At 43.2% G+C, this 12,037-nt stretch overlaps 1 protein-coding gene across 1 annotated transcript in view; it reads right to left on the bottom strand.

Moving 5' to 3' along the window:
- Positions 1 to 12,037, bottom strand: part of ERGIC1 (endoplasmic reticulum-golgi intermediate compartment 1) — an 82,971-nt gene that overhangs the window by 54,163 nt on the left and 16,771 nt on the right. The window contains exon 2 of the mRNA XM_035105300.2: positions 2,175 to 2,236. Within this exon, the coding sequence (XP_034961191.1) occupies positions 2,175 to 2,236 (62 nt within the window). The remainder of the gene's footprint in view (positions 1 to 2,174; positions 2,237 to 12,037) is intronic.

Consider the following 12,037-nt stretch of genomic DNA (forward strand, 5'->3'; position numbering starts at 1 on the left):
AAAACAACGCCCGACCTGAAGAATATGGAGCAGATGATTCAGCAGGGGAAACACAGCCCAGAATAAGTAAGGAGGTAGTACAAGAATACTTGGCTAGTTTAGATGTATTCAAGTCTCCAGGGCCAGATGAACTACATCCAAGAGTATTAAAAGAACTGGCAGAGGTGATTTCAGAACCACTGGCAATAATCTTTGAAAATTCCTGGAGAACAGGCGAAGTTCCAGCAGACTGGAGGAGGGCAAATGTTGTCCCTATTTTCAAAAAGGGGAAAAGAGAGGACCCAAACAATTACCGCCCAGTCAGCCTGACATCAATACCAGGAAAGATTCTAGAGCAGATCATTAAGCAAACAGTCTGTGAGCACCTAGAAAGAAACTCTGTGATCACTAAAAGTCAGCATGGGTTCCTGAAAAATAAGTCATGTCAGACTAATCTGATCTCATTTTTTGACAGAATTACAAGCCTGGTAGATGAAGGGAACGCTGTGGATGTAGCCTATCTTGATTTCAGCAAGGCCTTTGACAAGGTGCCCCATGATATTCTTGTAAAGAAGCTGGTAAAATGTGGGCTAGACAATGCTACCATTCAGTGGATTTGTAGCTGGCTTACTGACCGAACCCAAAGGGTGCTCATCAATGGCTCCTCCTCATCCTGGAGAGTAGTGACTAGTGGGGTGCCACAGGGTTCTGTCTTGGGCCCAGTCTTGTTCAACATCTTTATCAATGACTTGGATGATGGGCTTGAGGGAATCCTGAGCAAGTTTGCAGATGACACCAAGTTGGGAGGGGTGGCTAACACCCCAGAGGACAGGATCACACTTCAGAATGACCTTAACAGATTAGACAACTGGGCCAAAGCAAACAAGATGAATTTTAACAAGGAGAAATGTAAAGTACTACACTTGGGCAAAAAAAATGAAAGGCACAGATACAGGATGGGAGACACCTGGCTTGAGAGCAGTACATGTGAAAAGGATCTAGGAGTTTTGGTTGACCACAAACTTGACATGAGTCAGCAGTGTGATGCAGCAGCTAAAAAAGCCAATGCAATTCTGGGCTGCATCAATAGGAGTATAGCATCTAGATCAAGGGAAGTAATAGTACCACTGTATTCTGCTCTGGTCAGACCTCACCTGGAGTATTGTGTCCAGTTCTGGGCACCACAGTTCAAGAAGGATACTGATAAGCTGGAACGTGTCCAGAAGAGGGCAACCAAAATGGTCAAAGGCCTGGAAACGATGCCTTATGAGGAACGGCTTAGGGAGCTGGGTATGTTTAGCCTGGAGAAGAGAAGGTTAAGGGGTGATATGATAACCATGTTCAAATATATAAAAGGATGTCATATAAAGGAGGGAGAAAGGTTGTTTTCTGCTGCTCCAGAGAAGCGGACACGGAGCAACGGATTCAAACTACAAGAAAGAAAATTCCACCTAAACATTAGGAAGAACTTCCTGACAGTAAGAGCTGTTCGGCAGTGGAATTTGCTGCCAAGGAGTGTGGTGGAGTCTCCTTCTTTGGAGGTCTTTAAGCAGAGGCTTGACAGCCATCTGTCAGGAATGCTTTGATGGTGTTTCCTGCTTGGCAGGGGGTTGGACTGGATGGCCCTTGTGGTCTCTTCCAACTCTATGATTCTATGATTCTAGGGTACATGCAACATGCTCACTAGCAATGATGGTGCGAAATTGCATTACTCAGCCAATAATATTTAACCTTGTAAAGAAGGAAGGAGACGAGGTCCCAAGAGAAGAGGGTGTCAGTCCCAAACCATGCAACCTGCTGACAAAGGCTGGGGACAAAAAAGGACTCTGATTGTCACTTTCTAGCTATAAACAGCAATATGGCTTTTGTTACACAGTCTTCTGGGAGTTTAATTTCCTGGGACGAACTTATTTGCTTTCACCCCAGCATCCAGTGCTCCAACTCTGAAATTAAATTACTTTCCAAAAACCACCCAACGTGGCATAATTCAGAAGCGTCTCCCAGGTCTGAGACCAATATACTGCCTGGGCGTCCATGCTGGCTCTTCCAGTTATCTTATTCACAGCAAGCTTTTATGTTACAAACCTGCTGAATTATGGTAATGACCTCCGGGGGGAAATCATACTGTTTAAATCAAGGAGCAAAAAGGAACCGAGCAGAGATTTGCAAAGGCAAATGCACACACGGATACTTACTAATTGCTCCTGTAAAGGTTGGCTGCGTAAGGTCTTTTGGCACCTTCCTGTAGATGTCAAGCCTGGAAAAACACACATACAAAAATGCTATAAAACAGGTGGAGCATTTCACTATACACAGTCAACAGAGCTGAATGATGCTTAAAATTTTTCCATTAAGTTTTCCAACAACCTCATTTTTCATTTTACACCAGAGTGCAAAAAACATCTTTTCACTCAGTTATATAAGTGAACTAGTTTGTGATTACTACTAGCTAAAGTTTGACGGGAAGGAAACTGAGGGAGGGAGAGGGAGAATTCCTATTCTTTTCCCTGTGTCTCACTCTCAACCCTGACTAAACGGAGGAGACCTGACAATCAATCCCTCTTCCAAGACAGCTCTGGTCTATAGGCTGTGTAATAATCTACCACAGGCATAGGCAACCTTGGCTCTCCAGATGTTTTGGAACTACAACTCCTATGATGCCTAGCTAACAGGGCCAGTGGTCAGGGATCATGGGAGTTGTAGTTCCAAAACATCTGGAGAACCAAGGTTGCCTATGCCTGATCTACCACCACCCACCCAGGCAACCCCTATGAAATGTAAGTGTAGCTCTTTGGTTGCTTCTAGGAAAAGTTTCAAGCTGAACTGGTAGTCAGTGGGTGCTTTTATCCTCTACGGTTTTAAATGGGTCTTGTATATTTTCTTGTTCTGCTGTTTTTAGCAGTGTTTTATCCATTGCAAGCCACAGAAATTGGTCTATAAACACTGTACGTAACAGTACGGCAGAGGAATGGACAGATGGAGATAGCTTACTCAATTCATGTTGGTTCCAAACACAAGATCCAATTTTTAGGTATCAAAAGAGAGCCCTGCATTTGAAAGCACTTTGGTGTGAAGAGTTTAATCACTTTCAGCCTTCTAGCATGACACAATTGTATGCGTGTGTGGTTCCTTACAAACAGATCACACACACCCCAGAGAGACACGAGGACTTTACCACCTCAACAAAGCCTGTAGCATCTGACATTTTCAGAGCTATACATATTTTACAGCCTGATTCATCTTTCCCCTCATTTATAATATTCCTGAACAAAATGGCCCATTTATGGACCCGCAGCTTCCCTGGGAACATCTGGAAAACACTGTTTACATTCTTTGCACACAGACCACAGCAACAGCAGCATATGATAAAGAGCCCCATAGCAGCTCATGACATCATGGCCTCACAGGCAGAGGAAATAGCTAAACTTCCTGCTCACAGCCCATTAAAACCTCAGCACTGGCGTCGTCTCACTGAAATGACAATAATGCCTTGGCAAACTTGGCGAGGAAGCCAGGAGGAGAAAGAGAGGGGCTTTGGCGTGTAACTAAATAATTGGAAACAGGAAATAGCTCCAGGCTGAAGGCTGTAAAAATAACACTATGTGGATACTATAAAAGGAAGTGTGTTCTTGGAGGGAGAGACAGCCCACTGCAAGATTTTAAAATGTGTTGTCAACATTTCGGGGTTGGGGTGGTTTAATGAGAAGGATGATGTCTTCTCTGGAAATAAGGAAGTTTCTTCTCAGAACTTTTTATTTAAATCATCTTAAATGACTATCATCTGTGGAATGTCAGGGCAATGGAGGGGAGAACAGATTTAAGGGGGGAAAGACATTATGTAACATGTATAAACAGAATTCATATACTGTATTTATAAAGGGGTTTTAAAAAAAAGTAATTCAGTTGACCAGAGGTCTATCTACTTATCTCCACAAGACATTTGCCAGTCAAGATACTACTGTACTAATTTGGGGCCTATCCACTTTGACATGGCAAATGTGGCAAGCTAGAAACACCTCCCAGATATATAGCAATACAGTGGTACCTCGGTTTATGAACACAATTGGTTCCGGAAGTCTGTTCATAAACTGAAGCGAACTTTCCCATTGAAAGTAATGGAAAGTGGATTAATCTGTTCCAGACGGTCCACAGAGTACTTAAACTGAAGCATTCATAAACTGAAGCGAACTTTCCCATTGAAAGTAATGGAAAGTGGATTAATCCGTTCCAGACGGGTCCGCGGAGTACTCAACCTGAAGCGTACTTAACCCGAAGCATGGGTGTAATTGGTTCCGGAAGTCTGTTCATAAACTGAAGCGTTCATAAACTGAAGCGAACTTTCCCATTGAAAGTAATGGAAAATGAATTAATCCGTTCCAGATGGGTCCGCAGCGTTCGTAAACCGAAAATTCGTAAACCGAGGTGTTCATAAACCAAGGTTCCACTGTATATTTCTCCTTTTCTTTCACCCTTTTCAGTGCAACTGCATTATAAACAGTAGTGTTACCATTTGACATTATTTGTCCTTGGGAAAGTGCTCTTCAATTTCCTCTGCCTATGACCCCAGGGAGCACCTAAAACCCACTAGAGCAGGAGTGTCTAACCTGTGGCCCTCCAGATGCTGTTGAACTCCAAATCCCATAGTCCCTGCTAGTCAGCCATGCTGCCTACAGCTGACGGGAGCCGGAGTCCAACAACACCTGAAGCGCCACAGGTTAGACTCCCCTGCATTAGGAAGCACAGAATGGTGCCATAGACTATTTGTGCTGGAAGCTCACCACTTGGGAGGAAAACCAACATTGATATTGAGAAAGAACTGACACCTTGCGGAGGGGAGAATCTGTGACAATCATGGTGAGAGCTGACAATTAAACTTTTCTAAGACAAAGAGACCCTCATCACTTTTCTAACCTAGTGCAACTCTCAAACTTTGCACCAAGGAATACTCATCTGGCACAATAAATAAATCCGTGAAATAATTTTGCTGGATGCTATGAACTCAAAGCAGCCATTCACAGCGGACAGTGCCTGCTGGGAGTCTGCATGACTCATTGCTCTGGCCTTGCCTCCTCCTAATTAGCCTCCACAGAGACCAGGCAACTCTACTGAGTCCCACTATCTCAGAGCTCCCCAATGGAGGCTGCTTTATGCATTGCTGCATGCGTTACTGCTCTAGCTCTGCCACCTTCCAATCAGAACAAAAAAATGCCCAGAACAGTGGCTCAGGCAGAAACAAAGGCAATTGATTTCTCTGAAATCAAGTATATCTTAATCTTAAAATCTACCCTTGGCAAGTGCAACAAAAGGTGGCATTGTTGAAAGCTCCTATTCATGGTTCCAGCCAGCCAGATATGCCCTTTATCCGGGATATGCCATTCCCTCCTGCTTTGACCAGTTTTCAGTTCCCTCCCCCCTCCAGCAGTCATCCTACTGTGTCCACTGTTTTTATCCTATATGGGTCCCCCGCTACGATCTATAGGTTTTTTTTGTACTTCTGCAAACCTCGGGGTTAGGTCTGTGCTTGGGCTGCTAGCAACCACCTCAGCTTGCTAAATTTGGTAGAATGCTGCAGTGTGATCAGCAACATGCCTCTCCAAGATGTACATGGCCTCCACCTCTTAAGGAAAGTGGTAGCATGATGCACAACCCGCTCACTAGGACATACCTCCACCCGAGAGGTAGGGGTGCAACAGAGGCAAGGGTAGCAGCTTTCAGAAACGAAAGGGGCACGGGTTTGTGAGTATGCCACACAGTCTAAGCATTCTGTGCACAGCCTGCCACTTAATTGCCTCTCAGGGTCGTTTTTCCTCTCCATACACAAGTGAATCATTCTGGTGGTGAGTCACTGAAGAGAAATGAAATTCCTTAGCCACCTACACTCCAAAAGTTCTCAAACAAAGCTGAGGTGTGTGTTCAGGGGGGTGGACAGGGATGGAGAGGGGGGAATTTAACAGATAAATTTACAAAAATGTGCAGTTGTTCGCTGAACTACAGGAGAGGGAAAGTTTCCACTGCAGTATATTCAGCCAATTAGTTTGAACCACAGGTTTCCTCTACCCACAACCTCAATCACACTTTGTTATACTGTATTGCACAAAGCACTCTAGAACTGAGAGGCACTTCAGGTATAAGCAAAATATTGTTGAACACAGAAACCAAACAGATGAAAAATGTGAACAAAGAACAAGTTGAATCCACAACTATTGTTTTTTAAACAACCAGGGATAAGAATTGGATGTTTGGAATTTTTTTTTGTTATTCTTTTTGCATGGAGTGGACGGGCATTGGAAGAAAGCCCCGATTTGTAACAAAGGAAGCCTTTCTTCCAGTGCAGATAGCAGGTGTAGAGGCCCAGATCCAGATCAGAATCACAGCAGGAAGCAAAGGGTTAACACACCCCCCCTACTCCCCAGAGTCCTGATTTGGTTCATGAGCCTCCCAAGTCTGCTATGTACTTTTTAAAGCTATTTAAACAATTGTGTGAATGGCACCTGATCTAGTTTGGCCCTTACAGTATGTAAGAGATGGAATATACAGTCAGAGCAAGGCATATTTCCTTTTCCACAACTGTCCAAGCTGAGGATAAAAATTTCAGGTGTAAATTAGCTGACACCCATTTACAACATGCCCACTTGGGGCTAGTTCTCACATGCAACGGATGAGGAGATAAGCACTATGTTTGGGCACTAGGAGGTGGGGGAACCAATCAGTCCAATTCTCCTCGCAGGATTCCATGCTCCCCCACAGAAAAAACAACAGCAAACAATCCAACACAGAGAACATAGTCATATCAGGGAGATGGCAAGGCTTGAAGCCTTCTCCCTGACAGTGCAAAAAACCAATTTCCACTGCACTGCATTCATGCAACCCACGCCTGCTATTTTCAAGAAGCAGGACAGCAACAAATGACCCATTGAGTTTTCATACAGTTGCTTGAAAGGGGGGGCACAGGTGGGGGTTGGGGGAAGTTAAGCACCTAAAAACTCTGGGATTATCTCAAATCTGACACTTCTGTTATTTATAGGTGGTGGGAAGCATATAAGCTTGGGAAGGCAGGAGGCTTCAGTTATGTGTAACAGTCTTGAAAATAGTTACAGGTAGGTAGCCGTGTTGGTCTGAGTCGAAGCAAAATAAAAAAATTCCTTCAGTAGCACCTTAAAGACCAACTAAGTTTTTATTTTGGTATGAGCTTTCGTGTGCATGCACACTTCTTCAGATACACTGGAAACGGAAGTGTCAGGCCCCATATATATATATATATATATATATATATATATATATATATACACACACACACACACACACACACACACACACACACACACACATACATACATAGGGTGGGGGGGGATGGGTGATGGGCTGATGGGAGTGGTAAACCTGTGGATGGCTGTTAACGGCTGCTGATGGCTGCAATTAGTCCTGGGGGGGGGGAACAAGGGCTGAGGTGCTAAAGAAAGCTTGATCATGCATAATGAGATAAGAATAAGATAAGAATCCAATGTCTCTATTCATCCCAGGTGGCTCCATGGTTTTAAAACCATGGAGCCACCTGGGATGAATAGAGACATTGGATTCTTATCTCATTATGCATGATCAAGCTTTCTTTAGCACCTCTGCCCTTGTTTTTTCCCCCAGGACTAATTGCAGCCATCAGCAGCCGTTAACAGCCATCCACAGGTTTACCACTCCCATCAGCCCATCACCCATCCCCACCCACCCCCACCACCCTCTGTATATATATATAAGGGCCTGACACTTCCGTTTCCAGTGTATCTGAAGAAGTGTGCATGCACACGAAAGCTCATACCAAAATAAAAACTAAGTTGGTCTTTAAGGTGCTACTGAAGGAATTTTTTTTATTAGTCTTGAAAATAGTTGCACACACCATCACTTCAGAGACTGACTCTGCAAGTCAATAAATCAGTTATGCAGCAGCATAGTCCACACATCAGTAGAATCACCAATCGGTTCCAAGCTGAAAACACCAAGAACATTCTATCCTACCTAAGCCAAATTAGACAATGGATATATTTTGATATCTGGGTATATAGACCACATCCTAACAAAGAAGCCCTGTTAAGAGAGTATGGTTGCCTGGCACCAGCAGAAGTAAAAGGCTCTTCAGAGACAGCCTTATCCATTTTCTCCAGTAGATTGCTGCAGTTTTCAGGAGAATTTATCCTGCAACTTCCAAAGGTCTCAAAAGCCTCTTCTGCAGTATCTCACAGCAAGGCTTTTTAGTGTGGCTGCCCCTGTTCTGTGAAACAACATTCCTGTCGAGATATGATGGAAGCCCACTATATGCCGTTTCCAGAAACGGCTGAAGGCATTTTTGTTCCGAAAGGCTTTGCCAGCTGGATAAATGGATCTTTACATCATGCCCACTTGCTAGGGTTGTAGACTTGTTTTAAATGTGTCTGTGTTTGTGTTTTTAATCACTTCATATGCAGCTAACCTTCAGACCTTCAGAATGAAATAATAATTATTAAATAATGGGCAAGCATGACACTATGAGAGAACGAAGCAGAACTTTATAGAAGTGTGCAACATCAAGTCTGAAACTAATTCAAAACATTCTGTTCAGGAAATCTATTAAATCTTGGGGGCAAATACACTGAACCAGTTCTTACAGAAACCACTGAATGGAACCAGAAGAGAAATACCAAGGCTTATGCATTTGAAGGTCATTGCAATCTGATCCAACAATAACTTTTCAATCCTCAAATATACTGGCTAAAAGAGGGGTTGCCTGTGAGGAGTAACAAGTAACCAAAGGGGTAACTCAAAGGAGTCCTATATTCGTCACATTGCCCCCCCCCACCTCCGGCTTTCTGGCAATTGCTATTACTTAAGGATATTTCGTTCACAGGGAGCTGAGAAGCAGAGAAATAGGACTGCTACATTTTCTGAAAAGGCTCACAAAAAGACTACCTTTTTTCCACACTGCAAATCCAGTTATGTACCTAGAAAGCAAAATACTGGTGCCCAACATTCTGGGTGTCAATGCATGGTTTAAACTACATACTCCAGAATGCCCAGTAAAGCCACACTAGGAGATTGTTTCAGCCAAAGGATGCATTTCCTGCCAGCACTGGGGTGGGGTGTGTGGGGAGGAGGGAGAATATGCACAAAAAAGGGGCATACTTTGGTCAACAAGACATCTGAAGTGGTTCAGTTTAGGCCCATGTCCACGTGACAATAGGAGCTATGCTAACCACAAATGGGTTAAAAAAACAGCTCCCGGGATAACATTAAACATGTGTGTAATTTCATCTCACAGAAGATTACACTACATGATGCCTGAAAGAAGACTGATTTTTAATTTAAAGATGCTTAATTAAAATATACCACACACAATTGAAGATATTCAATTGAATGGGTAGGAGTCAACGAGACCCCAAACTCTCTGCAGCAGATTTTGGCGGTATGCAGGGGGCTGCAAGGGGAGGAAAAGAAGGAGAAGTCTGCTTCTACAAGCTGACCGACATGGTTGAATGTCACTCTGAAAAATGTTTTTTTTGTTTGAAAATCTGACAAGTGTTGACAAACGAAATAATTTGTGTTTAACACTGCTTGGTGAATAGTCAATATAACTATTATACATAGGTATTATACATATGTTTATCCTTTAACATAATCACAACTACCTGAATTTCACTTTGCCTCTGACCTCACAGCTAACATATTTATTTCCCAGCACCAGGGACAAGAAAGCTGTGGCTCTCCAGACTATAACTGCTGTCATCCTGGACCGTGGGGCATGCTGGCTAGGGCTGATGGGAGTTGGGAGCCCCAGAGACTCTCCACCACTGCATCTGGTAACATTCCACATATCTGATGAAGTGGCTAGAGCCACAAAAACGTCACAGGACTTTTATGATGCACTGTTATTAATGCTAAATTCTCCCATCCTTCAGCAACTGATATGGTTCTCTCTCTCTCTCTCTCTCACACACACACACACACCTCGTTACAGAAGAAAATACAACTTTGCCAACTCCTGAATAAAAAATAGGAACTGAGTCACTCAGTTATTTGCTCTGCGGATACCTTTCTGCAGTGCACCTGCTCTCAACATAATGTAATGTGGGTTGATATGGAGGAGGTTTGATATGGATGAATGGGTGAATGGCCCTGCATTGTGCCATATGTTGGGGGGGGGTGTTGCCTATTGAACATTGTCAAGTATGAGCCTCTGGTTCTATTAAAAGATCCTTTCAAACACGGTAAATTATGCCCTTCAGTGATTTTTAGCTTATTAAGCAAGCTAAAACTGAAGCTAAGCATTCATTTTCCACAATATATAAGGCCAACCAGTTGAAGACACTGGAAAATGAAGTTAAAATAGCAAGTTGCATAAAAAGGGCATTCTCTGTAGCTGTATGACGGTATAGGCATAGGAAGGACTGGGTACAGAGAGCTTCTTGTTGCTATTTTTTTTAAAATAGCAGTTCCTAAAAGGCTATTCTACTACAGTCCAAAATAAATAAATAAACTTTTGACCTTTCAGCTTCATTATCTATATTACGGTAGCTCACCATGTAACAATGCTTTTGGAAAGGATATTGGGAGGTACCTGCAAACTTCCTTCCTCCAATGTCAATATCTTTAGTTATGAAAACTAATGAAAGTTCTTATGATATATCTGAGAATATACACAGGAAAGGCCAATGATTTTACAAATTCAATCTCACAGCTACTTTCTTTATCCAACACACAAATCCAGGGGTGGAAATGAAGGGAAGCAGGAGAGAATCCATACAGGGAAGTCAAAACTGTAGTACTGTACATGGTGCATGGACAAATCCATACGCTTAGTTCACAAAATAAGGGATTCTGATCTGGGAATTTGCACCATCTGACCTGCAGATCTATCCCCCATCCCAAAATCCCAAATATAGGACTCTTGTTACTCCATGATCCAGTTACAGGACTCTGCACATATTCAAGGGCATTCACTGTTTTCCAATTTATCCTGATGAAACAGGAATATAGAACTGGATCCAGCCAACAAGATTGTCAATCACACAATGATACAACAATGCCAGGTGACTCATTTTCCTTCAGCTACACAGTTTGAAATCAAACTGTTGTGGTCAAAGGCACAGCTCTTTGCAAGCACCAGTGATCATTATCTGTACTTGCAAAGCACCGGGGAGCCCCGTCAGCAAAGAAGGCCTGCTTGCACAGGAACAAGCTAGAACTCATTTTAAGCTTCTAGTTGTTCCTTTAGAGCCATATCCTCACCTGCCTTGCACCTGACACCACAAATGTCAGGTGCAGGGCAAGTTGGCAAAGGGTGTTTTTTTTGGGGGGGGGGACCTTATATTGGAGCTAGTTAGGCCAATGGAACAGGAGGTTCCTCACCCCTGAGCTAAGCCACAGCACTGAAAGCAGGTTCCAAAGCTAAGCAAATTAAACCCACCCAACCCTTCAATACCTTTTAGGAAAGGACAACATTTAATCACACCCATCAAGCATGTTGAGAAGCGTATTATTTAATAACGAATGAGTTCCAACTTTTCCTTGGGTCACTGCTCTGAAACAATGACCACAGGATAATTTATCTTTGCTTCTTTAGTAATGCTAGGTCACAGGCACTCAAATCCTAAACAGTTAGAACAGCCAGAAACAATACAATGGGCCTGGCAAGAGCACCACGTTCTGTCAGAGATGGCCAGATTACTCAAGCTTAAAATAAAACCATAAAAGGCTCCTTCATACCCAGTTGCTCTCCTATGCACTCTACAGAAGGGAACATCAATCAACCTTTTTACCCCATGGTGGTTGCTAGCACTCTTACTGGATGGATTTGCAAGGTAGCATAGCCATGGTTAAGTTTGCCCTGCCATGCAGCTAGATGCACCAAACAGCTCTGTTATGTAGTTGCATGCACGACCTGTAAATGTACCCGTAGTCCTAAGTGGCAGCTACCAAGCTTGGAACATCCCTTTGAATGGCTTGGATCAGAGACATGGTTTTTCTAGAGGCTGCAGGTGCCAATCCCAGATGAGAAAAGACTGACTAGATATGCAAAATCTATGCACCTCTCTAG

Source organism: Zootoca vivipara, chromosome 2 (genome assembly GCF_963506605.1).
Source record: "Zootoca vivipara chromosome 2, rZooViv1.1, whole genome shotgun sequence".
In the NCBI taxonomy this organism is placed as follows: Eukaryota; Metazoa; Chordata; class Lepidosauria; order Squamata; family Lacertidae; genus Zootoca; species Zootoca vivipara.